The sequence below is a fragment of the Chaetodon auriga genome, chromosome 22 (genome assembly GCF_051107435.1).
Source record: "Chaetodon auriga isolate fChaAug3 chromosome 22, fChaAug3.hap1, whole genome shotgun sequence".
Lineage (NCBI taxonomy): Eukaryota > Metazoa > Chordata > Actinopteri > Chaetodontiformes > Chaetodontidae > Chaetodon > Chaetodon auriga.
Genome location: NC_135095.1, coordinates 18314408 through 18329427, shown reverse-complemented (window position 1 = coordinate 18329427; position 15020 = coordinate 18314408). Strand labels below are relative to the sequence as shown.

The window sequence follows — 15020 nt, the reverse complement described above, 5'->3', positions numbered from 1 at the left end:
CCTGAAAATCGATGCTTCAGAATTTGCCTAAAATCATCACGTTAAAGTTTTCTTCAGTCAAAGTCCTCCAGCTGTTTTAACGTTGCAAACAGGAACCACTTCAGCACATTTTTAATGTTTAATTTGCCAAAATGTGAACAAACGCAGGCTCTAAAAGAGGATTCAGGAGAATACCTGGACCACCTGCAGCTGCCACGACAGCAGGACATTTGATGAGCTCTCAGTGTTTTTCTGTCGTCACATTGGTTCCCAAACGTTCACGTCGAGCAATTAGCAAACGTTTTTAGCTCCACTTTCAAAGAAAAAGTCATATTTTGTACTTAGCTGTTTTAAAAATAAAACTAGGAGGACAAGAAGAAAAACTGAAGAGATTCACTGTAAAACACAACAGAGAGACAAATCCAGTCTGAAAGAAGTTTATTATAAATAAATGAGGCTCATCATCATTTAAAAGAAAGTGACAAACTAAAAGAAGCAGTTTATTCTTAGAATCCTGACAAAAGGAGAATTGTTCAGTTTGTCACTTCAGAGTTTCTCGATGACATAATCGTCTGTCCGGGTGGGGGGTCAGTTCAGATTCTGTCCGGGTGGGGGGTCAGTTCAGAGTCTGTCCGGGTGGGGGGTCAGTTCAGATTCTGTCCGGGTGGGGGGTCAGTTCAGATTCTGTCCGGGTGGGGGGTCAGTTCAGATTCTGTCCGAGTGGGGGGTCAGTTCAGATTCTGTCCGGGGGGGGGGTCAGTTCAGAGTCTCTTTGGCACTGCGGAGGCTGCGAGGACGCGGCGACGGCCGGCCTCCTGCAGCGCTGCATTCACATTTCATCCAGGGGTTCAGCACGAAGCTTTATCGACACTTCCAGCTTCACAAGCTTCAGTCAGCCGAGTCTGTTTCACAGGCGTAAACGTCCTGGTTTAACGGGAGACGGGTGGTGTCTTCGCAGGTGGTGGTGATGTCCTGTGCAGCAGCTGAGAAGAAGGAGACAGGAAGTAGCCTCCTCCTGTCGTCCAGCCTTTAATCACCATCCACCGCGATGGGAGTCCCGCTCAGTCGGAGCCTTCCTGGTTCTCCAAGATGGGATCTGAGGACAGACAGAGAGCGAAGGGACGTCGTCACGCTGAAAACGAGCCGTCAGCTGATCAGCTGTCTTCATAGCTACTCAAGTGTAAGTGTGTGTAAGTGTGTGTGTGTGTGTGTGTGTGTGTGTGTGTGTGTTACCTGTCAGTGTACTGCTGATGTTGGGAGGAGACACAATCAACACGGCACTGCCAGATGTTAACCCAGAATGCACCACTGGAGCCTCGACAGAGGGGGAACTCAGCTCCTGACACACACAAAAATCTGCTTTATTATCTCTAGTTGTCTTTTCAAAATAAAAGCATGTGTATCATATTATTCAGGAAGTAGGGATCTGCATTAAAGAAAACACTGAAGGTCCACGTTTGCACCTTGTCCGTGAAACCATCCGTCATTGGCTCCTGAGTTTCTGCAACAACGTTCTCTGAACCCTCCAGGAGACTTGTGGCTTCGAGGCGGTCGTCCTGGCTCCGCCCTTCCGTCTCCACAACCAGCTGTGATTGGCCGAGGGGGTCTGAGGATGCGGGGTCAGAGGTGACAGTCTGGATGATGACCCCGTCACTGGAGCAGAGGCCGTCCGACTAAGGAGGGAACACACGCACACACACACGCACACACACACACGCACACACACACACACACACACACACACACGTGTTACCTGCTGTACACACAGAGCAGCACTGAAATCACCACAAACACTTCAAATCCAAACTGACCGACAGACTGTGAAGGATGATGTGTTCGTGTGATGAAGGAGAGGAGCCCGTCGTCAGAGTAACCGTGCTGTTATTGGCTAAGCTGAGCGGAAGGCCCTGACTGGTGGAGAGGCTGAGAGGGAGGCCCTGATTGGACGTCGTCTGGAGGTAGTAGGTCCCCGGGGTGCCAGTGGGCTGCAGGTGGAAGGACTGGAAAAGAAAAGATGAGCAAACTCCCCTTAGGAATAAAGAAAGGACATTTTTCACAGAAAGAAAGACGGAGACGATTTAAGTTCTCTAATCGTCCAAAGTCCTCTGATCTGTGTGTATACTGGAGCTGAAATCCTTCGGTCGTCCTTACAGGAAGGATCTCGAAGGTCTGCAGGGCTCCTGTGTTCAGAGTGATGGTTTCACTGTCGCTGGCTGCTGCTGAAGAATCTGAAGCTGACAGACAAACAGACCGACGGTCAGGAATCAGTCAAGTGTCCACGTGGAGACACGCAAACAGGACGGAGCTCAGTGTGACACACAGCTGCAGCGAGCCTCACCCAGGTGTGTGATCTGCAGCGGGATCTGAACGGGAATCTGCAGGGCGGCCACAGAGCTGGGGGCGGGGCTGCCACCACTCTCCTCCAATCGGGTGAGTCGGATCTGGAGCGAGGAGGAGGGACTTCCTGGTCCTGATGACGTCTGTGAGGACGCCATCAGCTCCTGGAGACCCTTCAGGAGGACTGGACACACACACACACACACACACACACACACACACACACACACACACACACACGTGAGTGTCATAATAATAATGATGTCATATTTAATAATATCAAGGAGGAAGAGTGTGTGTGTGTGTGTGTGTGTGTGTGTGTGTGTGTGTGTGTGTGTACCGCTGAAGGGGATGTCCTTGTGATTGGCTACTTGTCTCTTGATGCTCCACCACTTGGATCGCAGCCACTGAGGCGATCGGACGCTGCTCCACCCGCCTGCAAGATCCTCCCACTTGATCTCATTCTCGTCCTCCACCTCCAGCTCCGAAATCCTGAAACACACCGAGGAGTTATTTCTGCTGGCACACACACACACACACGTGCACACACACACGCACACACCTGCGTATGAGGCTGAGGTCGTCCTCCTTCATCCACTCCGTTCCTCCGCTGTGTTTCCAGTTCAGGTAGTTCAGCCACTTCGACCGACACTGTTTCTCTGAGCGCGTGCGAACCTGATCGGCCACTGTCGCCCAGGAAACGCCCCCAGTGACCGCTGACCCCGGCGACACGCCTGCCATCTCGTACACGACCTCGGCGAGACGTCTCTCCTCCTCCTCGCTCCATTTACCTGTTTGACAAAAAGATGACACTGATCCATAAATGTACAAATGAATATCAGCTTCATGTGTGTGTGTTAGCTTAGCTTAGCACAAAGACTGGAAGCAGGGGGAAACTGCTAGCCTAGCTCTGTCAAAAGTAAAAACTAATATCCAGCTCCGTACCTGTGTTGCAGGTGTCCTTCATCAGCCGGCAGCGGTCTTTGACCGACGAGGCGCTGCGACCCAGAGCTGCTCCGATGGTCGCCCAGTCGTTCCCGTGTTTCTCCCTCAGCCTGAACACAAACTCCACACATCAACAACACACTCGCTTCTGTTTAAAACATCTTTGATGAGACAGACGGAGGTTTGACTCACGCTTTCAGCTTCTCGATCTCGTCAGGAGCGTACCTGAAAGAGAAAAACAAATCACTGTTCAAACTGAGACAACGGCGGAGCTGCGGTTCGTTTCCCGCCACCTTTTCCTCGTGGACTCACTTGCCGACGTGGTTCCGGTTGTCGTACATTCGCAGAACTCGTCTGTAGACGGCGAACAGCGGCCTGTTTAAGCCCAGAGCCACAGAGCGGTAGAAATCCTTCCTCTCCTCTTTGGACATCTCGAAAATGATCTCTGCCGGGTCGTCGATGCCTCGGCCCTGAAACGCACACGGCCGAGCAGAACGTGTGTAGCGTGTGCAGAGGACGTCTTTAAATGCAGGCAGAAAAAGGAAAAGAAGCGCACCTTCACGTATCGATCGATGTTGCTCATTAGAATGTCGATCTCCTCTTTGGACCACATGCCCTGTTTCCACTTGTGACCTGAAGAAATGTTGAAAAGAACCTTAAACACAAGTGTTCATTCAGACTTCTTGACTGAACTCGACCCTGAAACCTGCAGGGTGCTTCAGCCCTGAGTCCTGCCTGCAGGTCTCCCCTCCCTGTACCTTTGTTAGCCAGCGTGTCTTTGTCTTCTTTGGTCGTGAACCAGGCCTGACTGACAGGTGACACCTCTGTCTTCTGATTGGGCGAGAGCGAGTCCTCATCCTCCTGCAGAATCTACACACACACACACACACACACACACACACACACAAAGACATTTTTCAGACCAGAACCACAAATTCATCCTCGATGACACAGCTTCAATCATCGAACAGTCATCTGAAGAACTTATCAACCCAGAAATGCAAAACAATCAGTTTGCAGCTTAATTTGTCAGATTTTTGAATGAGGTTTGGTGCATCTCACTGTGTCGTGTGTCAGTGTTTTTACTGTGTGAGAAAGTGACACCAATGCACTGTAAAGAAAACCAGTGAATAACATGAGCTCTTTAAAAACCTAAAAACAAAGGTCTGGTTCATTTAGGGTGCAGAAGAAGAAGAAGAAGAAGAAGAAGAAGAAGGTTTATCTGTGCCTGAATCTGAGCGACGCCGTCCTCTGACAGATCAGCCTCTGCTGTGGCCGTCATCGTCACCTCGAAGCCTTCGTTGTTCTCCGTCACTGAAGAGAAGAAAGAAAAAGCTTTTTCAGCTGCAGGGAAGAATTTATTCACCCAAAAGCTTCGTTAGTTTGTAGGAGTTTTTTAACTACCAAGAGTCTGAGAAGGGGCTAAACCAAGCTTTATGTAAAATGTAAAACTACACTGAGCTGTACGGATGAGTAACTTTTGTCAAATGTGAATGTGAACCTTCAATTACAGACTAATTAATACTCGATTAAACTGATGACTGATGTTACTTTTGTTTCTAGATGAGGCGACTCCACACGGGAAAGATTACACCTGCAGACTGAGGACGCTTCGCCTGGTCCTCACGTCTCTGAAGGGACGTCTGAGGGTGTGTTGTACCTGATGGTGTGACTGACGGTGTAAGTGTTGGTGTCCCTGAGGTTCGGGTGGATGTCGTGATGTTACGTCAGTGATACGAATGTAAAATGTGTGCGTCTCACTCGGTAAGGTGACCACAGAGAACTGAGGCGTGTCCGAGTCGTCCTGCTCATCTGTCGAGAGACGCAGCTTCTTCTGGAGGGGCTCCGAGTCCTCATCTACACACACACACACACACACACACACATGCTTAACACACACGTTCTGGACTATCAGAGGACCACAGGCTTCCTTACACTGAAGCTGCAGCCAACGATTATTTTCACTATGGATTAATCTGCTCATCATTTTCATGACTGGTCTGTTAATCAATGTCATAAGATGTGGGAAAATAGTGAAAAATCACATTTTCTCACATCATGTTCTCCTAAAATCTTAAAATCTCTCGTTTTGTCTGACCGACGCTCCAGTTTACAGCCACATCTTATCATACGTGATAAGATTTTTCAGCTTTATTGCTTGAAAAGTGACTTAATTAACTGATGATCAGAATAGTTTCTGATTGATTTTCTCCACAGCTCCTCATAATCAGTCCGATTTGTAATTAATACAAAGTGGATGATCGATGGGCTTTGATTTAAATAGAGTGAAAAGTGAATAAAATACAGGAAGAAAGACACTGTGTGTGTGTGAGACCCCACCGTTGGGAGGGCAGTGCAGTATGATGCTTCCGTCGCTGTCCTGTGTGAGCGTGACGGACTTGACGCTTTGTAACGCCGCGGCCTCGTCGTCCTCTGCCGCTGAGCTCATCGTGAACCTGCTGATCAGTGAAGCTCAGTGAAGGTGTCATGGTGTCACTTTCATTATCCATCAATGTGCCAATTAGTTTCTGTATGGTCAATAAAATGTCAGAAAACAGAGAAAAATATCCATCGCATTTTCCCAGCAATGATATAAAGCCAAAAAAATCAGTAAATGCACAAACCAGAGAGCAGAGACGGCAACCATTAGTTCTTAAAATGGGACATTTATTCAGTTTTAAGGCATTTATCTGAGTTTTGTGTGATTTAATTCATTTTCAGAATTCAAAATTAATCAAGATCACATTATTGGGATTGTTTGGGTGAAGACTATCATGCTAAAAAATGTTTGTATGCATGTCTATGGCTGAGAGAACAGATCATCAGTGTCCTTGTGAGTAGGAGTAAATAAGTGAATGCTAGTTTTATGGTGAAACAAGAGCAGCAAATATTGTTGAGTCCAAGTGAAGAAGAGCAATATTAGACAGCTGAGAGACGAAAAGTATTATCTAAAGGTCATTCTATAGTCATGTTGTGTACAGTATAGCAGCTCACAATAAGTAAGCCATGAAAAAGCATTGTTGCTATTCCATTCAGAATTCCCTTCAAAACTGAGCCACTTTAAACTAAATTATAAACTCTCACTGCAATTTCACTCCAAAATCACTACTTAATATATTTAACGTATCCTTAGATTGGACTGGTAAATTCGGGGTAGATGTGATTTATAAACAAGACAGATATTTTAATAAAAGTCCAAACCTACAGAATGAGCTGCCTCACATTTTACTGGAAACTGAATGCTGAAGTGTTATCTGGCCATGACTTCTAGAAACATGTTGTGATTGTTGTACAGCACATTTGTACTGCTGAATTTGAGGCTTGATCGTGTCTGTAAAATTAAATCCAAGCTATAATGAGTACTGAATGCAGTTCTGGCAATCAGCAAGATTGTGAGAAATGCTAAACTATTACCAAACTCCGTTCAAAACTTATGCCTATTTAGAGCCAAACTGCATACAGGTACAGGCATTCAACTCCCACATTAGTACTTATGATGTTTTACTTATCATTACTTAGGATCAGTAAACCCGTTTGAGAAGTGACATTTCAATAATTTCAGTAAAACTCTAAAACTATATTTTGACTTTAACCTACTCTCTGCCGCCATACACTGTTGAGACGAGCGCCAACCCAGCCCGGCAGACAGACCATAATGTGTTAAAATGTGTTGTGCTTGTTGGACAGTATGTAAGCCAAATTGAGGCTGGATCTCTTTTAAGAAGATTTTAGTTAAAATCCAAGTCAGCAAAGGAGTTATTTGCCGTCATTCAGCAACACTATGTAGAATCGATCTATTTTTGAATTGAGTTTGGTCAGTGCATCGCAATTTGGCACACAGCCGAAAACAATGGGATTCAACGCAGAGATGTACGCGACTTTGAATCTAAAATCTAAAAACCTTTGGTTACACCGACGACACAATTCAAGCCATACTCGTCTGAATGCATAAAATCACGAAGGTGGTTATGTTAAAAGACGTTTCCATGAGACACACAGTATCCCCCTATTGATGGAGCTCTGATGCTAACCATTGGCATCCAGCTAGCAGCCCAGCTAAATGAAAGACGAAAAATGTCCGGCGCCATGTTCGTCGACAAGGTGAAGCTTATGGCGTGTGTGCGGTTTGACGGTGTTCCGGCGTTTATTTCTTGATTTTTCCCACTCTGAGCTCTTTCTGCGCACCCCCCGGCTCCGACTACCAAACAGAAAGTGAATTTTTACTTTTGATTTGGCTACTTACTTCCTGTTTTTGGTCCGGGGACTTGTGAGTTACCAGGATGAAGGTAAGTGCCAGGATGGAGGATCGGCCGTCCGAGGGCCGGCGGGTTGCCAGATAATAAGATTATCCGTAAAATGGAAAGTTAGCTTCTCAATTGTGATGATTTTCAGTTGTTTCTGTGTTTTATATTGTCATAGTAAATTGAACGTATTTGGTTTTGGACTGTTAGTTGAACAAAGTAAGACAATAACATTTAAAGATGTCACTTCGGGATTAAGGAAATTGTTTTTCACCATTTTTTCAGGATTGTGTATATTTTAGATTCTAAAAAACAGAATTTGTGTATTAGATATCAATTTAGTTCGCTCGTTTTAACAGACTTCCTGATGTATCCTATTCATTTCACACACAGTAAAATTTAATAGAAAATTCAACCAGTGTTTAACTGATTGTAAAAAATTAATTCTTCAACTTGGAAATAATCTTGACTTGAATTTCACTGATGAAGCTTGGAGTGTGTACCAAAGCTGTTTAAAAATCCCGTAAGTGCATTTTGGTTTGCGATGATATGGTTAAAGTGTGTAATTATTTGTTTTGAATCCAAAACATTTCAATTGCGTCTAAGAATCAAACCTGGCAACCATCCTCTCCGCGAAAAATCTGTCCGGGTAACAACCTGACTTATTTATTTTTTGATATACTTAAATAATATCGAGTTGATGTTATAAATCGATGTTCACAGTACAAAAAATGTTAGTTTTTTGGTGTTTATTTTGCAGCTAACTTTGTCCGTAAGTGATGCGTGATTTGCTGAAACAGAAAAGGTTCCGCTGTAATTTCGATCGGACAACTATTAGCGACGAACCGCACGTTCAAGCTGCAAAAATCCAAATCACACATTTTAACAACTGCTGTAATTTAGTCAAGACATGGGGGACCAGCCAGTCCGAGTGTAAGTTTGACTTTACAGACATTTAAACTTTGGTTTTAACGACGTTTCATCCGGTTAAATGTGGTTGAATCTGTGATGGTTTTTAGTTTATTTGATTTGACCCATGATGTTACAGGCTGTCTGTTGGATTTGTCCAGTAAAACACTTTCATAAAAGCTTTTGTAGATATGCTGGAAAACAGTATCTATTAAAACTTTAAAAGCAGCTGAAGTTGTTTCATTTGCCTTCAAGGTCCGAATGAATGCAATGCGAAACGTGACGACTCGCGCCGAACCTCATTCAAAATATAGACAATTTAAGGCCGCGCTGCCCCTCGGCTGGTTTGTACACATCAGATGACGCGATGAAGAAGCATAAGACTAAAAGTTTTGGAATACACCCTTTCCACCAAATCCATCTCCTTCAGGACAATCTGCTGCATCCACATTTTAAATCTGACACTAAAAGTTTAAACCAATACCAAGTGCAATGGAAATGTGTTTGTTACTGATGTAAAAGTGCGCGTAAAGGTCGTGTTTTGTTTGCCGAATTGAAATGTTGTCCGTGAGTGTGAAATGCTCCTTTAAAGCAATGTTATGTTTATTATTTAAAGACACAGCATGAAGTATTGAAGTGTCTGTTTGCAGCTTGGCATGTGGGGACGTTGAAGGCAGACTGACCACTCTGTTCAATCGAGTCCAGACCATCCAGAAGAAGACCGGACAGTTCGATGTGAGTCAGTTTGCTCCAGCTGCTCTCATTTCATATTTCACAGTTACTGTTCTGTCGCCTGATGTTTGCTGCTGTTTCCTCGCAGCTGCTGCTGTGTGTTGGAGAGTTTTTTGGGACGACCCCAGAGGCCGAAGCCGAGTGGCAGCAGTACAAAACCGGAGCGAAGAAAGGTGCAAACATCTGGAAAAAAAACTTTCCAACAAAAAACAAACTGACCTCAGTTTTCTTGACTTAAACCGTCGCTTTTTGCCATGACCTTTGGTGCATCACCTCCCCGTATTGTAAATTAAATAAATGCAAAAATTCCATGAAAAATTGATACTAAAACAGAAATATCTCATTGAAACAGTGAAAAACAGGCTGATAAATTTTGGTTTTCACTCTTTGATTGGCTGATGAGGAAATCAGGTTTCTGCTCCTACAGACGGTGTCTTTTTGGTTCTTTATCTAAAGCTTCTTCTTTTGTGCCTCCTCAGCTCCCATCCACACCTACATCCTCGGAGCTGCGAGCCAGGAGACGGTGAAGAATTTCCCCAGCGCTGATGGCTGTGAGCTGGCTGACAACATCACATATCTGGGTAAGACTCTGATTCCCTGAAAGGAAAATAATGGAGGGAGTGAGATGCAAGAAGAAGACAAGAGTGAGGAAAACGTGGATGCACTTAAATGTCAAACACGTTGTATTTTCCAGGTAATTTAACAGTGTTTTGTTCTCAGTTATTAAATTCTTCATGATGGCAGACTGGACTTCTGGGTCAAGCCAGGATCGAGGAGGGAGGAACGATCAGAAGCGGGATGATGTCTCCACAGCTTTGGTTTGACATTAAAGTTTTCTTCGATCTGTGCGTGTTCCAGGTCGGCGAGGTGTGTTCACGGGCGTGTCAGGATTACAGATCGCCTACGTCAGCGGTCGCGAGGCCCTGCAGGAACCGGCCCCGGCTCACTGCTTCACGTCCAAAGATCTGTCGGCCCTCGTGGCCCCGCTGACCAGCAGCTCCAAGTTCAGAGGCATCGACATCCTGCTGACGTCACAGTGGCCCCGAGGAGTGTGGCAGTACGGAAACAACCCGGTAACAACGAAGTCCAGCATAAATTTAAGGTCCGTTTTAAAGCCCACGTGGACGAGATGTCAGGAGTGAACTCTGCTGTTTTCACGTGTCTCTGTGGCAGGAAGTGAACACAAAGTCCTGTGGAAGCAGCTCCATCGCCAGCGTCGCCGACAAACTGAAACCTCGATACCACTTTGCTGCACTAGAGGGCGCTCACTATGAAAGACTCCCCTACAGGTAGGCTTCTGTTTGGGACTTCAGTGAAGATCTCAAACCTTCCTCCACCCCTGCTGACCGAGTGATTCACACGCGTTGACGCTTCTGTTCACGGGTTTCCGTTTCCATCCTCAGGAATCACGTCGTTCTCCAGGAAAATGCTCAGCACGTCAGCCGATTCATCGCCCTGGCAGCCGTCAACAACCCCGCCAAGAAGAAGGTGTGTTTGTCTTCTCAGAGTCGTAACTCCATCAGATGTGAACACGCAGACATGATGCACATGGTTTTAGATTCAGTGTGACTTAGGAGGAGGAAGGGGTGGGATCTCAGATGTCTGATGTGCATAAACGTCAATGAATCTGATTGAAATTATTGAAAAAAGATGGTTCAGAACTTGCCTGAGAATAATCACATTTTTAAGTTTTCTTCAGGATCAGAGAAATCCAGTGACAGTTGTCTTAACCTCCATGAGTTTACTGCAAACAGGAGCTGCTACCGGCTAATTCGGCAAACTTTTAATGACAGTTTGCCAAAAATATAAACAAATTCAGGCTAAAGACCCCCAGTGTCAGACTTTAAAAGCCTCTGGCAAACAGTAGCACCATCACACCCTGAGCGGTCTGTCTGAATCTGTCTGTCTGTCCGTGTGGCCGCTGCAGTATTTGTACGCCTTCAACATAATCCCCATGAAGACCATGGATCCATCAGAGCTGGTGAAGCAGCCGCAGGACGTGACGGAGAGTCCCTACAGATGCTCCGCCAAAGACAAGACGGACAAACAGAAGACAGGCTTCAGCACTGCAGAGGCGGAGGTGCAGAGTGTGTGTGTGTGTGTGTGTGTGTGTGTGTGTGTGTGTGTGTGTGTTCTTGTGGCGAATTTATAGTCACATTAACATCATTTTTCAATCAAAAACGTTTAAATTAGACAGGAAATGGTGTATATTTAAAACACTTTGAGACCCTAGCAGATAAGACTTTAGTGATCTCACACTGAGGAAGTTAAGTCGTTACAGGCAGCGAGTATTAAAAAGCAAAAACAGAAGAGTCGGAAGATAAAAGTCTACAGGATACAGAATGGAAAATGAATTTTCCCGTTGTCTTTCCAGGAGCCGGCCCATCAGTACTTCTTTGACATGAGCAGGAAGCAGGGCGGCGGACCCCGGGGCCGCGGCAGGAAGAGATATTCAGACGGAGACGGACGAGGACGAGACCAGCAGCAGGACAGAGACGGACAGCCCAAACAGCCCCGCAGGCACCGTGAGTCCAAGCAGGGAAACACTCAGCGTTTAAGGCAGATCAGAGTCTGAAGCTCCTTTTGGTTCAAACAGATGTCATAATAACAAGAATCACTCACTGGTCCTCCTGGAACTTAAATGCCGTCCGTTCACTCGCTGAACTCCCTTTTCTTCTACTTTCCATCAGCTCAATGTGAATTTTCTCTTTTGTGTGAAAATTAGAAATAAATTAGAAAAGTTCCTGTTAATCTGATGAATGGAAGCATGCTAACAACAACATATACGTCTATTTGTGGACCAAAATGAGGAGCAAAACCCCAGAAATAGTCTAGATTTTGGCTAACTGGTGCCACTATAAGCATTCCAGATTAGCTGTTAGCACTTCCTGTTTGCAGTGGACCCACAGACGTACAGACAGCTGTCACTGGAGGAGTTTGATGCTTAAGAAAACCGACGATTCTCAGATCTGAATTGTCTTGTTTCTGTGATTTCTCAGTGGATTTCTGGACGTTTGTTCTGTGAGTGAGTTGTCTGTTTTACTGTGTGCAGCTCAGCCTTCTGGTCCCTGCTGGTTCTGCCTGGCCAGTCCTCAGGTGGAGAAACACCTGGTCATCAGCATAGGAACACATGTGAGTTTAGACCGTCGGTCATGAAGCTGAAGCATCAGCCGACCGCGTCGTGATAAACCCTGTTTGTTTGGCTGTGCCGGCAGTGTTACCTGGCCATGGCGAAGGGCGGCCTGACTCCTCAGCACATGCTGATCCTGCCCATCGGTCACTACCAGTCTGTGGTGGAGCTCAGCTCGGAGGTGGTGGAGGAGATGGAGAAGTACAAGTCGGCCCTGAAGAGCTTCTACAAGAGCAGAGGAGAGCGCTGTGTGCTGTTTGAGAGGAATTACAGAAGCCAGCACCTGCAGCTCCAGGTGGAAACACAGTTTGATGCTGAGTCACAGCTGCACAGAGGAAGTCCAGAATGACTGAACGTCACAGTTCATGGCTCATAGAAATGTTTAAAAAGTGCCACATGTTGATAAAGAGACGATCGTTGGTGCTGCACTGTCACAGTCTCATGCAGCTTTACCTTTAATAAAGAAAATACACTCAGCGGTTAAATTAATGGAAATACTTCATTGGTAGTGCAACAAATAAATGTTCATTTTCAATTAATTTGCCAGATATTTTAGCAAGAAAACTGTGAAATAGGTTTTAATATTTGGCGTGCGGCACGTGTTGAAGCTTTTGGTGTTTGTGTCGTCGCGCTTCAGGTCGTCCCGGTGCCGCTGGACCGCTGCACCACAGAGGACATCAAGGAGGCGTTCATGGTCCAGGCTCAGGAGCAGCAGATGGAGCTCATGGAGATTCCTCAACACACCGACCTCAAACAGGTGTGTGTGGAAACACACTGCGCACACACCCACTAAGTATGATACAGTAAATATAAAAGCTGCATTAGGCCAAAATTTAAAAATGTGTGTGTGTCTGTGTGTGTGTGTGTGTGTGCGCGCGCACGTTCAGATTGCTCCTCCTGGGACTCCGTACTTCTACGTGGAGCTGGACTCAGGAGAGAAACTCTACTATCGTATCCAGAAACATTTTCCTCTGCAGTTTGGAAGGTAAACAGCACAAGAACAGTCTGCATGTGACATCGTCAGAAAGCGATGATTTACAGCTAAAAACACTGTTAAACGTCTTAAATACAAAGACTCCAGCTCTTATTGTCGAATGTGAATCTATATTCCGAGTCAAACACTGGTATCATTCACCTCCTGAGGATGTCTCAATGTCTGATGTTCATCAAGAATAAACATCCACAAATCTGTTTGCAAATCACAGAAAAAAGACACTGCAGAACTTCACTGAGAATCTTCACATTTTTAAGTTTCCTTCAGTATCACAGTGATTCGGTGATAGTTATCAGTATAACAATGGGTGCACTGCAAACAGGAGCTGCTAACAGCTAATTCGGCTAACTTTTAACACTGCCAACACGTAAAGCTAAACAGGAGGAGCAGCGAGTTCAGAGAACAGCAGCTGTAATTACTGCTGCAGTGGCGCTCAGAGACACACTCATGCACACTCTGGTCTGGATTCAAATCACTGAGCCGCTCAGGTAATATTAAAGTCACCCACTCCCCTTCAGCTCCCCAGCGTCCCCCTGTGGAGACGTTTGTCTACCTCTCGTCTCTTTGTCCTGCTGAGTGTCCATGTGTTAAATTACAGAGCACACACCTGCAGTGTTTTTACTGTGATACCTAACAGCAACACTCTGTGTGTGTGTGTGTGTGTGTGTGTGTGTGTGTGTGTGTGTGTGTGTGTGTGTGTCTGTCTGTGTGTCTGTGTGTGTGTGTGTGTGTGTGTGTGTGTGTGTACGTGTGCAGGGAGGTTCTGGCCAGCGAGGCGTTGCTGAACATCCCGACTCGAGCTGATTGGAAGGAGTGTAAACAGAGCAGAGAGGAGGAGGAGGAGGGCTGCAAACAGCTGAGAGACGACTTCCAGCCGTACGACTTCGCCTGGGAGGACTAGCACACATGCACACACACACACACACACACACACACACACACACACACACAGGACTGTACCACCAGCACAGCCCGGGTCGTTGTTGCTGTTTTTGTTTGTAACATCTTTTGTTTTTTTCCTCCTTGAAGAAGTTTGATGTTTTGGGAAATTCCCGTTTTCTCTTCGTTCCTCCTGCTCGTTCGGTCACGGTGAAGCTTCAAACCAGAGTTTTCTTTTTTAACATGTTTGACAGTCGTTGCTGGTGAAGTCATGGAGGGAACAGAGACACTAGCAGACCATTTGTGTTTTATACTGAAGGGTCCTGAAAGTTTAAAGTCTCTTTAAGTGTCGACACTTTTCTGAAATCTTTCTTTCAAAACATTTTTTCAGAGTCTTTATCAGTTGAAGACACGGTTTTCCAGTGATGAAAATGTGAGAGTTTGAAAGGTCAGCAGTGACTTTCACTTCTTCCTGATACATAAAACGACTTTGTGCAGCTGCTGCATGAACTCCTTCACAATAAATTTGAAATCGTCACAATCTGAGGCTCCAAAAACACTTTCAGAACCACAACAAAGTAAAAACCAAACAGCAGCTCAACAACCTTTTCTATCATTTCTCTGGCGGCTCTTTTAACTCTGGGGAAAACAGTTTTTAACATATATATTTCTGGTATTTTGTAAATGATCCTCGATTAAACTCTTATTTTGGGTTCCTGGTGTCATGTTCTTCGTTATTACCATGTTAATGTTCCTCCGTGGGAAGGACGGGGAGCCCTGCCAGGCCGGCGGGGGACGCGGTCAGCATGGGACCGAATCTCAACCACCCAGAGACCCATGCAGGGGTCCCGTTTGTGGGCTTCAGAGCTCACCG

At 45.6% G+C, this 15020-nt stretch overlaps 2 protein-coding genes across 5 annotated transcripts; one reads left to right on the top strand and one right to left on the bottom strand.

The window, feature by feature from the left end:
• Window positions 1–401: 401 nt before the first annotated feature.
• Window positions 402–7595, bottom strand: dmtf1 (cyclin D binding myb-like transcription factor 1). 4 transcript variants are annotated; one of them, XM_076722584.1, is made up of 17 exons: window positions 7505–7595; window positions 5602–5720; window positions 5023–5118; window positions 4490–4575; window positions 4020–4131; window positions 3818–3894; window positions 3574–3731; window positions 3454–3486; window positions 3262–3371; window positions 2879–3107; window positions 2657–2808; window positions 2318–2500; window positions 2131–2213; window positions 1791–1979; window positions 1443–1652; window positions 1213–1318; window positions 402–1075 (listed from the first exon to the last, which is right to left on the bottom strand). In XM_076722584.1, the coding sequence occupies exons 2-17, from the start codon at window positions 5708–5710 to the stop codon at window positions 1041–1043; spliced, it is 1968 nt and encodes a 655-aa protein (XP_076578699.1). In that variant the 5' UTR covers window positions 5711–5720; window positions 7505–7595; the 3' UTR covers window positions 402–1040. The 4 variants fall into 4 exon arrangements, with proteins under 4 accessions (XP_076578699.1, XP_076578700.1, XP_076578701.1 ...); XM_076722585.1 differs by having other exon boundaries at window positions 404–1075; window positions 5602–5717; window positions 7505–7587; XM_076722586.1 differs by having other exon boundaries at window positions 907–1075; window positions 5602–5789; window positions 7505–7580.
• Window positions 7596–8338: 743 nt separating this feature from the next.
• Window positions 8339–14861, top strand: cwf19l1 (CWF19 like cell cycle control factor 1). Its single transcript, XM_076722587.1, has 14 exons — window positions 8339–8435; window positions 9062–9146; window positions 9232–9316; window positions 9623–9724; window positions 10002–10216; window positions 10317–10432; window positions 10547–10631; window positions 11071–11223; window positions 11518–11668; window positions 12196–12275; window positions 12359–12568; window positions 12911–13030; window positions 13161–13258; window positions 14024–14861. The coding sequence occupies exons 1-14, from the start codon at window positions 8413–8415 to the stop codon at window positions 14166–14168; spliced, it is 1668 nt and encodes a 555-aa protein (XP_076578702.1). The 5' UTR covers window positions 8339–8412; the 3' UTR covers window positions 14169–14861.
• Window positions 14862–15020: the final 159 nt, after the last annotated feature.

Coding starts and splice junctions, on each gene's coding strand:
- dmtf1 (XM_076722583.1), bottom strand. CDS start 5,278: ATGACATTGATTAACAGACCAGTCATGAAAATGATGAGCAGATTAATC. Junction 4,132..4,489: donor ACGGCGTCGCTCAGATTCAG/GCACAGATAAAC, acceptor GTGTGTGTGTAG/ATTCTGCAGGAGGATGAGGA. Junction 3,895..4,019: donor AGACACGCTGGCTAACAAAG/GTACAGGGAGGG, acceptor ACATTTCTTCAG/GTCACAAGTGGAAACAGGGC.
- cwf19l1 (XM_076722587.1), top strand. CDS start 8,413: ATGGGGGACCAGCCAGTCCGAGT. Junction 10,217..10,316: donor GGCAGTACGGAAACAACCCG/GTAACAACGAAG, acceptor TCTCTGTGGCAG/GAAGTGAACACAAAGTCCTG. Junction 12,569..12,910: donor GCCAGCACCTGCAGCTCCAG/GTGGAAACACAG, acceptor GTCGCGCTTCAG/GTCGTCCCGGTGCCGCTGGA.